This window comes from Haliotis cracherodii, unplaced genomic scaffold, assembly GCF_022045235.1.
Source record: "Haliotis cracherodii isolate W230 unplaced genomic scaffold, xgHalCrac1.p SCAF_9, whole genome shotgun sequence".
NCBI lineage: Eukaryota > Metazoa > Mollusca > Gastropoda > Lepetellida > Haliotidae > Haliotis > Haliotis cracherodii.
This window is the reverse complement of record NW_027266343.1, coordinates 28,228,733-28,245,849: the sequence shown is the minus strand read 5'-3', so window position 1 is coordinate 28,245,849 and position 17,117 is coordinate 28,228,733. Positions and strand designations below refer to the sequence as shown.

Genomic DNA, 17,117 nt, shown 5'->3' with positions numbered 1-17,117 from the left:
CAGTGATGCAACATCTTGTTGAGCTACAGCTCCGGATTGTCTCGGAGCTTCGGGCACCCTTTTAGCAGTACGGCCCATCAATGTTCAACTACCCCGCTCAGTCCGTGTCCACACATACGCTCCAACTCCATCAAAAGGTTTGCAGTCTTGTGCACATCATTAATTGTGTCACCTTTGACCCTGGCCAATGTATTTAATTCCTTTTTACTTAAAGAAACGATTAGTCACAACTTACTGATATTTCTTCTTAAGATGACTTTCTGTATTTGCAAGACGGGTCGTTGTGCTGACCACAATCATCTCGTACCGTCTAAATATAATAAATAATTTTATCTTAGACATTGGCACTTCCTGCAGAAGAGCTACTATATCAAATGTCCAACTGAAGAGCCGGAACCAAAGCAGACATTGGTGTCTTGGGATAAACCTTGGTATTTCCTCACTGAGAACTTGCCCTTTCCGTACTAAATTTAATATCATGTAACGACGTACACCAACTTTGTATAGGACAGAAATAGATTTTCCAATGCGGCTTAAGATAAACCTTCTGATCAACCTTGTCTTTATTAAATCGCATAACTAGGATGATAATAAACTAAATATTTGTTCCAAGGTTTTAGTTCTTTGTGAGAACTATACAATAAATGCCAAACAGTATTATCTACATTTAATCAATTCAAACAGCGAGGCCTGGAAGCTCCTACTCAAGCTGTCTGAAAGAATCCAACTGATGAGAAGGCGTAAATATTGCCCAAATATTGATAACCAAGGACGGGGGTGCCCTGTGTTATGTTTGCTCGGAATCAAAGAATTCATCTCCAGGCAGTCCAGCATCATTCGATAAAGCGACAGACGAAGCAGACTCCCAGCGTTACATCTGTAAGTGCAGTGATATCGGACTCCCTGTTCTGTGTTTCAAATACCCAAAAGCCAAGAGTAGCAAGTGATTTCATGAGCCCATTGAATAGCTTCTGACGTTCGCTGACGAAGTGCAGCTCTTTCCTTCTTTCACCGGATATTAAATCAAGCATGCCATTAGGATTAAAGGATAAGCCCGCCGCGTTGATGGAGAGCGCCAGTCATTTGCCTGCCGGCACTCCAGTCCCAAATATTCAGTCTCCCTCTTCTCCCCCCCCCCCCCCCCTTCCACACACACCACACACACACACACACAGACACACACGCATGACACACACACACCAAGTGTCAAATCACAGAACTTCAGTACGAAACATTTCCTGGGAAAATGACAGACTCGTCTCAACTGCTAATGCTCTCAAGATAGGCGTGTACAAAACGTATTTGGAGTCCTCACGCCATTCATGTAAGTGTGCTTCACATGGCCAGAGAGCAGTAATGGAGAGTCGTAGTGATTTGGTTTGCTAAGTATCTGTGAATGAATCCCTCCAGGGTCCCTTGCTGCCTAGCCGTCATTTGTGGCAGAGGTTGTCGGCAGTGCTCAACCGCAGGATTTCGTGTTTGCTTTACATGCTTGGGCGGAGGTAAGTAGTTCGGTGGCCGAGCGTCCCCAGGATGGTCAGGATTCTAACCCTGGGGCGATGGTTTGTTTGTACCTGTCAGTGCTGATCATAGGAGTCCGACTTGAATACATTTACAATGAAACCTCATGTCCTGGATACCGTCACATACATAGCGAGTTGTCAGCAGTGCGTGACAATCACACAATCGTGATACAATTCTGCTGGACCATGATGTGATTTCAGCGTAAACAATATAAAGAATATCATACAAGGGTCTTTTTATATCAAATATATCAACAAAAGTCGATACAATTTTAAAAAGGCCTGGCTTGCTGAAGATGTTAAACTTTCACAACGACGAGTGTTTAAAATGTCTCATAAAAAACATGGGTTTAATGCTGGTAATCATCCAAAAGTCTTATTCTAACGTCTTCAATTAACCTGTGGAAACCACTGTCTTAAGTGTAAAAGGTGCATCTATACAGCGTCAATGGCATGGGGATTAGTGATATCCTTTCATTGTGACGTCATGGTAACCGATGATGTCACACTGATCTGCAAAGCCTCGTGTTGCGATTTCATCATAGCGATATCTCCTGTGGAAGACAGTTTGGGACGATAAGTGAGGATAATCTGGTGTGCACACTGTGTGCCTCCGCGGATCGAAGCGGATTTTGCACAAAGTGTGCGCCCAGATTTTTACGTTTATACATCACAAGCGCAGACATTTATATCAGCAATAAGAACTTCATAGACTGCTTATTTTGTCATTACACAAACGACACTACATCATTAACACCTCCAAGGCAATAAAGCAACACCAGCGACGAAAGCACTCCTCTTGTGGACGTGGCCTTATTTCTTTGGTTTTATGGAAAATGTAATAAATCCCACGGAATCATTTGCAATTTATAAATTGTAAATATTATATTCTTATATTATTCATATACACCAGGAACGTTCATCTTCAGAATGAATTCGTCGTTTCGTGATGTATTCTCAGTGATCACTAATTCATTTGGGCATAGCATGTTGCCGTTATGAGTACCTAAGGCTAGCTAATTGCATTTCCGCCTTCTTGTTGCCGTTGAGGACTAACTCCTATCAAACAATCATACATCTGCCCATTAAACCTAAAGACTTTTCACTTCTCAAATTACTCGACATAAAACTATTTCCTAAACTAGACGGTCGTAGAAACCCCCGGGGCGAACCTAGACGTGACCTTGACCTTTCCCCACGATGGATGATTCGAGCACAGCAGGAGATGCTTACACGTGTCACGAACACCTGGTGTCATCATAGTACATTACAATTGGGGCACGGGTGGCCCAGTCTAAAGCGTCGCATTGTGCTCGTTGGTATCCAGAACGTTGTTATCATGTAACACCTTCTCCACTTAGCTGCTTTCCTCCCACATCAATCTGACACATTGTGATACAGTTGAACTGTTGTTCAAAACGGCGTAAAACACAACTCACTTAGTTATAAATATTCACGAGTGAAGGAGGCACCTATGCTTGTAGGAGGCAACTATGATGATAGATATGTCACCGACGGCGTTGGACGTTGCTCATGATACCACTTGTTTGTCTATTCTTGAACCGTTTGATTACAGGCCGCCGTCATATATATAGAAGGAATATTACTGAGTACAGTGTTAAACAGATATGAGATTTTTTATATTCTATATTGTTTGAACTCTTAATACACAAAGAGTTGCTCCCTGGGGCTTTCATGTCATATTTTTTATAGTTTTTCTCTTAATTGCTCTGTGCATATGTTGTCCATAATGAAGTGGATGGCAAAATACTTTGAAAGATTATAGTTGTTTTTGCCCCGCCTGTCGCTCGGCATTAGGCAAATAAAACAAGGACTGGTTGGCCATGTTAAGGTTTCCATGTTAAACTGCGTCACTAGCAGGTATCTCAGTGGAGTAGCACTATAAAACCGTTATATGTGTGGATTAGCACAAGAAGTCGCATACATGTGCTTGCACATCGCTATATCTATGAAGTAATTTCGAAAGCAACATTAATCCCCTCTTCATCTTGCTTCAGTTCTGCATACATCTGGGATGAATCTGGGAGAACCTGAATAATCGGCTATGGTAACTGTCTGATAATGTAGACTTACGCCGGTCGTAGACCAATGGCTATGGTAACTGTCTGATAATGTAGACTTACGCCGGTCGTAGACCAATGACTATGGTAACTGTCTGATAATGTAGACTTACGCCGGTCGTAGACCAATGACTATGGTAACTGTCTGATAATGTAGACTTACGCCGGTCGTAGACCAATGGCTATGGTAACCGTCTGATAATGTAGACTTACGCCGGTCATAGACCAATGGCTGTGGTAACTGTCAGATAATGTAGACTTACGCCGGTCGTAGAGCTTTGACTATGGTGACGTTCTGATAATGTAGACTTACGCCGGTCGTAGCAAAAGGGTTCACGTGAGTGTTTGTTTAAAGTAGCTCATTTCGTTTCCATGACGACCATGCGATGTGGAACTCTGAAACACAATCAGCTGTGGTCTTGGTGTCAGTACAGCTGTACTAACAAGGACTCGTCTCTGCAAGAACAGACTCTTGAGACCACCTAACTTGACCGAAGTCTCTTATTGGTAATTTCAGTATTATCAATCACCACATCAACGGTGTTTGTGGAAGCCCTGCCTTGGATATCAACAATAGGTATTGACGCTGCAACAATGGAGATGTATCAGTAACCTGACTTCAGAAACCTGCCCAGCGTGCTTCAAGACGATGTACCCCCTCCCCCGTGCACTGAACAAGGAACCGTTCGATTGTTATGAATTTTTTTTATTGATTTCTTATATTCCCCCTTCCACCCCCAACCCCCCACCCCCCACCCCCTAATATGTATATGGAATATAAAGTCTGGTGTTGATAACCCACGACTCAAATGAAGGACAAACAATCAGCACGGTCAAACCTTCTGTATTGGATAATATTCAAACTGTTATTCCGGGTAAAGCCTAATGGCGACCTGTAGATTTACTAAATATAATACGTTTGCCATTTACAACCACTTGCCATTGAGTATGGGGAGGGGGGGGGGGGGGTATCGAAAAATAATGATCGTCCCAGGATATGCTTGAAAAAATATCCATATATATATATATAGTATCCATTCGCCATTCAAACTCTTATCCAGACTTGTCTATCCCAGTCTCGTTCATATAGCCGCCGTGATATAGCTGGAACGTTGCCGACTGTGGCGTTAAACAACATACACTCTCATTAACGTCATTGAGAAAGTAGTCCATAGCCGGAAGAGAGCATGCGTGTGGAGAGTAAAAAGAAATAAGCGGGGAAGGTAGACAACACAAAGTGCCCCATTGTTGGCGGCTAGAACAACGTCTTCTCTCCATGCAGGAAGACCATGTCAGGATATGACAGTGATCGTAATGGACGACTTTCTCACAGTGGCAAGGCAGTAATGTCGAACTTGACATGAAAACGAGTCCCTGGTGAGTTTTTGGAATACCAACGAGAAATACATCTTCTATTTTACAGCTTGATTCATATAAATAGCATATTGTGAGGACAATATCACTCATTTGACTTCTGTTTTGATATGTGGTGCTGTGGGAAACGCAGCTATTTCGATATTGGAACTATATATAGCTGTTCCGTGGCGTTACCAAGGTTTGATTTCATAGCTCCGCATTTAGATCCACCTGTATGGCCGTCAGCTTTCGGTGAAATGAACAAACGTGGGCCAGTATGTGATATATGTACAAAATAAAACATGATACTTGGATTAATATAGAAAGTTCAGATTTGTATATGTGTATCTCATTTGAGTGTGTGGGTGTGTGGGTGTGTGGGTGTGTGAGTGAGTAGGTTATTGGGTGGGTGAGTGAGTGTGTCTGTGAATTGGATTCATTATTTCAGTTGTACAAAATGGCACAGGTCAGACATTTACTAAAGTTGCTGACGGCCACGAACAGGGATATGGTACTAAAAAGAAAGGGTAATTATGAATACAAATCTAGGATTCAAACACACGACCGGTGAATCCTGGCGCAAATGATAATACGGATTGCTGCATAACGAAGTACGGCGCCTAAGACTATTTGGCCACACCCGTAAGATAACAACATATATATAAAACCTATATATGTTTAGAATTATATTCTTTTATACTTGTTAGCAGCGTTGAGGTCAATTAGCATCATGGACCTGCTTTTCTCGTGTTAGAATCCAGATTCACCTCAGTTATTACCCTTGATTAGTCACCACTATGGGTATTTTAAAAAATAAATAAAAAAATAAATATCTCTTTATAGATATAAGCAGCAGGTCATAATCTCACGGATGTCAGAGCATCGTTTCTTTAAGAGCTAATGACAGATTTTGGAGTCACATGGAAAACCAATGTCTTTGAAACATGTAAAACATACAATAGTCTGTCATACAGACCCTGAAACAAATATCCAAAACAACCAATGCAAGTCTCTAAGTCTAGATTACTGCAAATTGAAGAGAGTCTCTGAGCTTCTTTTTATTACATTCTATAAAGATAATTAACTTTTTTTCTGTAAAATATGTTCATTTCAGAGACCAGATGTTAGCCTTAAGATACCAGTTCACCATCTGATTGCTATGTATGTAAGCAAAGCTTCACGAAGACATCTGTTTTTTACTTCTGCTCCTGAAAGGAAACGAGGAGACAGACGACCGGATGCGCCCGAGTGAATTCTCAAGGTGCTACACTATTATTACCCCGGTCACTGGATCAGGTGCACTCAAATTTCATTCTCAGCTCCCTGGTGAGTATACATCCAAACTGCTTTATGAGGGGCTTGGAGGTTTACAGTAAGTTTACCACTTTATCCTACTGGGTACCATTCACTGCTGTGTGTAAGAAGAATATTTTTTTTAAAACATGGTCCTTTTTCAAAATAAACAGATAATTCTGTTTGAGGTGAAAATAGTGCATTTTGAAGTCTGTCTGCATCCCCAACAAAATTAGGATCCGGGACAGACAGCATCAGTCAGTCAGCGTCGATTGAACCAGACAGGGTTTCAAACTCAACCAGTCGCACCTGCTGGGTGACAGATGGACACAATGGAGTCGCCAGAAACACCAAAGGTTCTATACAGTAAACTATGAACAAAATCAGTTGAAGATTAGTTACTTACGGCGGGGCTGTTAGTGTTTGTGCATGAAGAAATTGTTTGACAATTGCATTTCAAAATGATATCAGAGAAAATATTTCCTGTACTTGGGCGAGCGCCAACTGTGCGGGGACCTTGACCTTTGACCACGATGTTGAAAGCTCACCCTCGAACATTGGATCTCATTATATTTCAGTCCTTAATAGGGCGAAGTGTCACATTTCTTAATTCGTATGTTTTTGCGCTCATTTAATTCTGTGTACCACAATGTTCAAGAAAATCATAGGTCTAATACAATCGGGCATATTGGCGGCCATTTTTGAATTGATAAAATCCGACTTTATCAAGTTCTATTTGAATACCGTTGTGTCGAACTTTGACGTGTCGAACTTACGCTAGTCTGGAAGTAAAAGCCTGGTCCCTGTGTATTCCGTCTTTATTTATAATTTTTGGTTCAACTTCGACACATCTTAGTTTGTATCTTCCAACATTAAACATCTTCTGTTTCATTAACAACACATTTTTAAACGCCATTCTGTTGGAATTTTGCAATGGAATGGCTTGACTGAAGATACTAATATCATAGATGTTTGAAAATAGTAATGACACTTTAATGACACAATAATAATTAATGTTTCTATGAAGCTTTTTCCAGTTTGCATACGTTTTTCTCATACAGCGATAGGAGTGCAATGAATGATATTCAAAATGTCAACCCATGAGAATGATCAGTCTCAAATATCTGCCGAATCAGATTCCATCATGTTATGAATGGAGCATTGAAAGTAATGATGACGCCAGGTGTTCGCCTAATGGGTAAACATGTCAGAGTGACACAACACTCTCCACAAGACAAGAGGGATGATTTCAACTTTCCCTTTTCGTCGAGCAATATTCGTGCAGCTCGAGCCGCTGCTGTCTACATGTCACAACTTTTGAGGTACAATCGAGCATGCTCAGTCTACGAAGACTTCAAAGTCATGCCTTTGCATGTGTTTGTGACGGGTACCACCGGTTTGGCAGGATACGCTCACCCTTTCGCGAACAGTTGGTATCATCACTATTTGAAAGTGATTCATAAACAAATGCTCATGATATAGTCGGAATCGTACTACCGACTCTGCTTTCGGCAGAATTTTTTATGAATATGGAAAGTGTTTTTTTGCACTTTACCGGTACCACCCGCCACTCACACAATAGTAAAAGCACCCATGTAATTGGGTAAACATCTCGAATCATGTTGAATATCTGCCATAATATTCCGGAATTACATAACCAGGCCTTTGATGATGAAACTTTAATTGAAAAGCTTATTTGTAAACATACTGTGTCCTGTGAAATTTGAATAAATGTACATGCCATAGAATACCGAAGCAATTGAGAAATGTAGATGCCATAAGCTAGAGCGGATGGTAAATTGCCCAAACATTCAGGGGAATTGGTGAAACGAAATCATCCCTCTTACAGATCTTGGTACAGAGGCTGCCATCACTTCATGAGTTGCGTACTTTTAATTCTGACTCGAGTCTAAATCAGATCGTGACCAACCACGACCATGAGATTTCGTAACACAACAGAGTAGATTGTTCGCATAAGAAAACTTGTAGATATTGAACGTGTGTAACCAATAGAGAAAGGACTCAAGCGAGTATGCGCGAGAATGGGTTTACACCGCTTTTAGCAATATTCCAGCAATATCGCGACGAGGGATACCAGAAATGGTTTCACACTTTGCACCCATGTGGGGAATCGAACTCGAGTCTTCAGCGTGACGAGCCAGCGAACGCTTTAACTACTAGGCTACCTCACCGCCCTCGCCGAGTTGGAAGAAAGTATGTGCAAACAACCTAGCAGGTCAGACAATAGCCAGTTTTAAAGTGGCAAATAATTAATCAACTTCAAGGCATGACTAAAAACGGAGATGCGACAGTGTCACGGGGGCGAGAGAGGTTTCAGTTTCCGGTTTCAGCACTTTTACAAGTTGTTCAGGGGGCTTGTTAATCAACGAGAAGTACACAACCGCAGACAACAAGACACAAAGGGAAATAAGTCTTTGCTTGGGGCAGTAACTCTTTGTTCAGAAAAAAGTAGACGATCAAAAGTGTTCTACATGGTGAAAATATGTTGTTGTTTTTTAATATTAACTGATAAAAATAGGTTTTTCATCCTAAAAGTATATAACAGAAATTATAGTGTGACGACACGACCCGGTAATCACGTGCGATGACTAATTCGCGTATTTTAAAGGGATGTCATAAATGGGTGGTAATAATCTTCAAACCCTGAAAACCAGTGACTAAAAATTGGAACAACGAGCCAAAGCATCAGGGCATCATGACACGTGATCACACATGTCACAGAACAAGATCCCCCCAATCATATTGAGTCCACCATTGGTTCAGGCAATGGAGTGCAGGGGACCTATGATGACCAAGGTCAGACGGTGGTTTCCAATTACTAATTACAAAACTATTTCCATAATCATGATATAAATTGTCAAAGCAAGAGATTAGCCAATCAAGATTATCCGCCGAAACAGATTCCATTTTGCGTAAAGGGCAAATTAGCTGTTAAAAGTACATGAATGGACCAGTGAGAATCAGTGGTGACAACTTGAATGTCCCGGCCCAACCGTTGACTCAGCATTGATACATGCTACTAAGCTTGTGATGAAACTCGTAGTTGACACAGCATTGATACATGCTACTGAGCTTGGGATGAAACTCGTAGTTGACACAGCATTGATACATGCTACTGAGCTTGTGATGAAACTCGTAGTTGACTCAGCATTGATACATGCTACTAAGCTTGTGATGAAACTCGTAGTTGACACAGCATTGATACATGCTACTGAGCTTGTGATGAAACTCGTAGTTGACACAGCATTGATACATGCTACTGAGCTTGTGATGAAACTCGTAGTTGACGCAGCATTGATACATGCTACTGAGCTTGTGATGAAACTCGTAGTTGACTCAGCATTGATACATGCTACTGAGCTTGTGATGAAACACGTAGTTGACACAGCATTGATAAATGCTACTGAGCTTATGATGAGACTCTTAGTTGACACAGCATTGATACATGCTACTAAGCTTGTGATGAAACTCGTAGTTGACACAGCATTGATACATGCTACTGAGCTTGTGATGAAACTCGTAGTTGACTCAGCATTGATACATGCTACTGAGCTTGTGATGAAACTCGTAGTTGACTCAGCATTGATACATGCTACTGAGCTTGTGATGAAACTCGTAGTTGACTCAGCATTGATACGTGCTACTGAGCTTGTGATGAAACTCGTAGTTGACTCAGCATTGATACATGCTACTGAGCTTGTGATGAAACTCGTAGTTGACACAGCATTGATACATGCTATTGAGCTTGTGATGAAACTCGTAGTTGACACAGCATTGATACATGCTACTGAGCTTGTGATGAAACTCGTAGTTGACTCAGCATTGATAAATGCTATTGAGCTTGTGATGAAACTCGTAGTTGACACAGCATTGATACATGCTACTGAGCTTGTGGTGAAACTCGTAGTTGACACAGCATTGATACATGCTACTGAGCTTGTGATGAAACTCGTAATTGACACAGCATTGATACATGCTACTGAGCTTGTGATGAAACTCGTAGTTGACTCAGCATTGATAAATGCTATTGAGCTTGTGATGAAACTCGTAGTTGACACAGCATTGATACATGCTACTGAGCTTGTGATGAAACTCGTAGTTGACACAGCATTTATACATGCTACTGAGCTTGTGATGAAACTCGTAGTTGACACAGCATTGATACATGCTACTGAGCTTGTGATGAAACTCGTAGTTGACTCAGCATTGATACATGTTACTGAGCTTGTGATGAAACTCGTAGTTGACACAGCATTGATACATGTTACTGAGCTTGTGATGAAACTCGTAGTTGACTCAGCATTGATACATGCTACTGAGCTTGTGATGAAACTCGTAGTTGACTCAGCATTGATACATGCTACTGAGCTTGTGATGAAACTCGTAGTTGACTCAGCATTGATACATGCTACTGAGCTTGTGATGAAACTCGTAGTTGACTCAGCATTGATACATGCTACTGAGCTTGTGATAAAACTCGTAGTTGACACAGCATTGATACATGTTACTGAGCTTGTGATGAAACTCGTAGTTGACACAGCATTGGTAAATGCTACTGAGCTTGTGATGAAACTCGTAGTTGACACAGCATTGATACATGCTACTGAGCTTGTGATGAAACTCGTAGTTGACACAGCATTGATACATGTTACTGAGCTTGTGATGAAACTCGTAATTGACTCAGCATTGATACATGCTACTGAGCTTGTGATGAAACTCGTAGCTGACACAGCATTGATACATGCTACTGAGCTTATGATGAAACTCGGGGACCAGTTCAAGCAAGTGTAAATCGCCAATGCAAGAGACGTTTGCATGCCTATAATGTGATACATCAGTTCGTATATCTGTAAATTCAGTTTTACCAGAACAGTCATGATGTTTTCAAGAACATGCTTAGCATAACCACGTCTCTCATTATGGCTACACAATACTTAAAGTGCACTTGATAACTAGTTAATAACTCAGAAGGGAAAAGTAAACGATTAGAATTGCAGAATTTTATCAAAATAAATTCAATTAAGTTGTTCATCTCTTTGTAATTCCATCAATTTTTAAATTTGACGTAAATTTGTTTTGGTGATCACGTTATTTGATAAGATAGGGAATTAAACTAGTGACGTACGCTCTGCTCTCAGAGGAAATAAGAACTGTAACGCAAGTACGATTAAGATTTTAAAAATATTTTCTTAAAGAACAAGTCAGAACCATTATCATGTCTATGAATTCTCCACTATCGAATTATACTTCTGTTAGAAAAGTTAGATTATTCCACAGAACCTTATCAAGTAATCAATGTTCCAATGTTCTATAATTGTAAAGCTATCTTTCTTACGTAATGTCTCCCACTGGTCCTCTCACAATACTAAATCATATTTGTATATTTACACGTAAATCAGGGGCTCGTGTGGAGTGGATAGTCATCTGAGGCGTCGGCATTCGCTGTGCAGGGGCGTGCCAGAAACCGCGGATTGGGAATTCGCCTCTTGGATTGGCCCTGGTTATTTGTCTATCTTAGTCAGCACCAAACCCGTGCTCCTGGCTTTCATCCAAGTGGTAAAGGTCTAAGACCTGCATCACTTCGGGCGTTCCTCCCACATAAAGCTGACAAACTCACTCACTCACAATGAATAAATTTGATTCATATCTTGCGATCACCACATGGTAACAATATTGTAACGAAATTACCACGACTGTAACGACAACTACGGTATAGATATGACCACTACTGTAACGAAATGACCGCTACTGTATAGAGATGACCACTACTGTAACGATCACTACTGTATAGATATGACCATTACTGTAACGATCACTACTGTAGCGAAATGACCGCTACTGTATAGAGATGACCACTACAGTAACGATGACTACCGTAGCGAAATGACCACTACTGTAACGATGACTACTGTATAGAGATGACCACTACTGTAGCGAAATGACCACTACTGTAGCGAAATGACCACAACTGTAACGATCACTACTGTGTAGAGATTACCACTACTGTAGCGAAATGACCACTACTGTAACGATCACTACTGTAACGATTTTAACTGTATCGAAATGACCACTACTGTAACGAAATGACCACTACTGTAACGATCACTACTGTAGCGAAATGACCACTACTGTACCGATCACTACTGTATAGAGATGTCCACTACCAATGTCCACTACTGTAACGATAACTACTGTAGCCAAATGACCACTACTGTAACGATCACTACTGTATAGAGATGTCCACTTCCAATGACCACTACTGTAACGATTACTACTGTAGCCAAATAACCATTTTTGTAACGATCACTACTGTATAGAGATGTCCACCACCAATGACCACTACTGTAACGATCACTACTGTAGCCAAATAACCATTACTGTAACGATCACTACTGTATAGAGATGTCCACTACCAATGACCACTACTGTAACGATCACTACTGTAGCCAAATGACCACTACTGTAATGATCACTACTGTAGTCAAATGACCACTACTGTAACAATCACTACTGTAAAGAGATGACCACTACTTTAGCGAAATGACCACTACTGTAATGAAAGAAATGCTTCACCATTATAAGCATGATGTAGTAACTTCACATTGTTAAATATCCACTTGTATGTGTTTTATATGTTTAAACGACTTCTGTTAAAGATAAAGATTTGGCACCGACAATTGTGGTCTGCTGTTTCTTGATAGATTTCAAAAGGAATTGTTTTGGAAATGTAGTATCTTTTAGTATATTGTGTCGCGACAGAACCCTTGCTATACCCATACAAAGTCTTCATGAGTGCAATGAAACGATCCCAAAACAAAATTAATTTGAACAAGTCATTTATTAATCACGAAATCTGGGTTTGTATATGAACGATGGGGTTTCTCTTGTTATGAGTGATGACATGTTAAATATATATCAGATATATATAGTGACGCATGCACGTTAGCATCGGCCAATACACTTACCAGTGACGATCCATCCAGCACTGACCACTAATCTGTGTCGACGGACATATTAGTGCAGTGACATATTAGATGGAGGTATACACGACGTGAGGCGTGGGAGAGTCGCGCCAGTCAACGTGGGAATGTCACGCCAGTCAACGTGTGAGTGTCACGCTAGTCAATGTGGGAGAGTCGCGCCAGTCAACGTGTGAGAGTCGCGCCAGTCAACGTGGGAGCGTCGCGCCAGTCAACGTGTGAGAGTCGCGCTAGTCAACGTGGGAGAGTCGCGCCAGTCAACGTGGGAGTGTCACGCTAGTCAACATGTGAGTGTCACGCCAGTCAACGTGGGAGTGTCACGCTAGTCAACGTGGGAATGTCACGCCAGTCAACGTGGGAGTGTCACGCCAGTCAACGTGGGAGTGTCACGCTAGTCAACGTGGGAATGTCGTGGGCCAACGTGGGAGTGTCACGCCAGTCAACGTGGGAGTGTCACGCTAGTCAACGTGGGAATGTCACGCCAGTCAACGTGGGAGTGTCACGCCAGTCAACGTGGGAAAGTCACGCTAGTCAACGTGGGAATGTCACGCCAGTCAACGTGGGAGTGTCACGCCAGTCAGTGATAATACCGTTCCAACCATGTATCAAGGTTTTACATGTCTTTGTTAAAATAGTATGTATTGTATGCGTTGAAACTGATAACATAATTTATCGTGGGTACTAGGTTTTCTCGGCAGGATAAGAACGCTGGGAAGCATATAACAAAGGTCAAGTTGGAACTACTGTCAGTGTTACTATTAATATACTGAAAATAGGTGTCTTACTGTGATGTAGCTGAGGCATTTTACAAGTTTTGGCAACTATGGAGATATCACTAGCCTAGAGGTCACTAGCCTAGAGGGATCAGGTTCCATATCTGAGCTTTGCGGCCTGGAAACTTTTCCCAAATTAAAACAGTTGGATTTGGCTGTAATATGTCCGAATTGTTACCTTGTTCTGTTTTGTCGCTGTTTGTGCATCTGATTGCACTTGGTAATGTTATGAAAGGACAGACACAAACGTGACGTCTCACAGACTAGGGTTAGAGCAGCTTCCCTTTGATAAAGGGCAGTTTCTCTGGCGGACAGACCGATGGACTGCCGCGAAAGCCAAGTACAAGCACTTTGTGTAGGCAGTTTGTTGTGCCTATATGTAGTTACGCTAAGGTATAAGGAACAGCTTTCGGAACTATACTGACTGTTGTCACTGTCAAACCGATACATCACTTACCTTCCAATGCAATGTATATATTAATGCGCACATCCCAGGAAAGCTTGCAATGTGTAGGTAATGTTTGTGAGAGATGCGAAGAGATTTTTCCAGCACAGAATTGAAGAATGACATTATATGATAAAGAGATTATTATGTTTGTGTGTTTGGGGATGGTAAATATCCTGTATTAGGAATAACGAGTGATAATCTCTATACCTCTATGTACCTGTGTGTGTGTGTGTGTGTGTGTGTGTGTGTGTGTGTGTGTGTGTGTGTGTGTGTGTGTGTGTGTGTGTGTGTGTGTGTGTGTGTGTTGTTTTTGTTGTTCTCCTCAATAGGCATCCAAGTGTCATGAAGCTCAGCTGCTCTGTCTGACCATGTGGTGTATTGTGTACATATCTTCAGTTCATTACATCACAGTTAATCTCCCAACAAAATGTGTTTCGTATTGGAAATTGTTCATGGTAGTTTGTGATATAAATATAGTCCAGTCACTCCGCAATATTAATGAAGACAATAGGTGAGCCTGTGAAAATTATGTTTATTATCATGATGTGGATTGTGCTCCAATGGGACATTAGCACTCCGGCTCAGGCCATCAAGCATCGTCAATCGGATTACTTACATTTCAAGGTTTAACAATCCGATTGTATCTGACATTGAAACGACGAACCTGAGACACATGTCCATATGTGTTCAAGAAACATGTGGCGTCCACGTTAGTCACAGCTGGACAAGATCATGTGTCAGGATCATCATGCATTGTATCATCTTTGATGTTTATGACAGGGTGAGGTGGAGGGTTCATGTAGCTTTAAGGTATGCTAAATTCATTATTCAGCCCAGTTCACTATTTGCATGAGTAGGCGAGAAACCTTAAGGTGTCCCACTCGTTGTTTGGACGATCGACCCCAACCTTTTATGTACTGTTTGACTTTGCTCGAACTTTCGATTTTAGATTGGTCCATGGCCCCTCATTCTGTAGGAAGTGTTGGAAGGAAGGTGTCGAGATTGAATCGATCATTAAAGTATTTCTGACTGATGTCATGCCCAGATGATCGATCAATCTCCCCACCTTAAGGTGCATGGTCAGATTTGCTCTGAATACGATGGACTTTTTCTATGGGGTGTTTCTTTTATTTGTTAACGTCATTTTAATTTCATATACTACATTATACTAAGCACCAACTGTTACAATGTGTTATCCTGGCTGGTTGGGTGGCCTTTTGGTTAAAACGTTCGCTCGTCATGCTGAAGTCCCGGGTTTGATTCCCAATACCGGTACATTAAGTTGTCCTCCGTAGAATTTACAGATTTTGCTGAGGATGATAAAACCATACTCTCTCTCTCGTATGACCAGGCTCTTTGAGTGTCATCGTGACGTAACTGGGGCGGTCGGGTAGCCTAGTGGTTAAAGCGTTCGCTCGTCACGCCGAAGACTCGGGTTCGATTCCCGACCTGGGTACCATGTGTGATTGCTGGAATATCGCTAAAAGCCCTGTAAAACCATACTCACACTCACTCGTGACCTAACCGATTCACACTTCGTCAGGCCATGTACATGTTTTCAAATGCTGTTAGGTGCGTCGTAAGACAAAAGTCACTCAAGCCTTTTTCTCTACACACTACACAAGTACAACCTTTGCACACTTTCATATAATAATACCAGTTTCAATGAAGAAACTCTAATATGTGCTCAATATCTTAACTGACATTATCAACACTGTCAGGAATGAAGTATACTTTCCATTTTTACCTGTAAATAATCGACGTATTATTGTGTCTACCCAGGAATATTATATCTTAAAAACCATATCCCAATGTATTTGAAGGCTCAAGGTTTGAGGAAAAAGTTTGCATAGTACAACTGTTTATTGGTTCAAAGACCACAGGTCAACAACGGCTATATCATGCGAACATGAATACATTAATACTTATCCATGCCAGAATCATATGCAGATTTTCTCATTTTCTTGGTATCTAGTTGTTGATAAAAATGCGTTTTGAAAGAAACGTATAAAGCTATTACTAAAAGAACATGCCACAAATTAACTTATCCTGATCTTGTGACCACCATTACCGGAAGTCCTAACGGTGTTATCAAGTTTTGAAAGGCCCTAAATGACATAGCACCGTGTTACAAATTGTTGCTCATTCTATTCGCGGATAATTGCATTCTACAAGTCATTCATTTCATCGCTGTTGTCATCTTAATCTTCAACAAACTGTGTGTGATTTGATTTGTCCACATAACGGATCAGGGTTTTTAGCTGTACAAACCCTCCAGGAGATGTCGATTATGCTCTACTGTCGTTGTTATTGACTGACGAACTTCAGCTGTTCCTTCGTTGGAAATAATTTGATGAAAAGTGTGTCAAGACATTGCAGCATTTCCCAGTGAATGTGGGTGTTGGGGATTGTCCTGAGTGTTTATTTAGCCAGAAATCTGAAGACAGCAATCAATCCGTTATACAGCCTGGATACTTCAGTGTATTGACTCTTGTCACAGATTATGTCGGTGGCAACCAATAAAGTCGCACCTCCCCACGTGCTCACCGTGTTTGCTGAATGTAGGCTATGGCAGTTCTCAGTGTCTTGTATACTCTTCAATTCCATATTCGTCAAGAACGGCGAATTCGATCTAGCGAGTA

General features: G+C 41.2%; 1 protein-coding gene across 1 annotated transcript; it reads right to left on the bottom strand.

Annotated features, from left to right (window-relative positions):
* Positions 1 to 9,234: 9,234 nt before the first annotated feature.
* On the bottom strand, positions 9,235 to 11,091 carry LOC139451824 (uncharacterized). Its single transcript, XM_071233126.1, has one exon. It carries the CDS (start codon positions 11,089 to 11,091, stop codon positions 9,235 to 9,237), a length of 1,857 nt encoding a protein of 618 aa, XP_071089227.1.
* Positions 11,092 to 17,117: the final 6,026 nt, after the last annotated feature.

Coding starts and splice junctions, on each gene's coding strand:
- LOC139451824 (XM_071233126.1), bottom strand. CDS start 11,091: ATGCAAACGTCTCTTGCATTGGCGATTTACACTTGCTTGAACTGGTCC.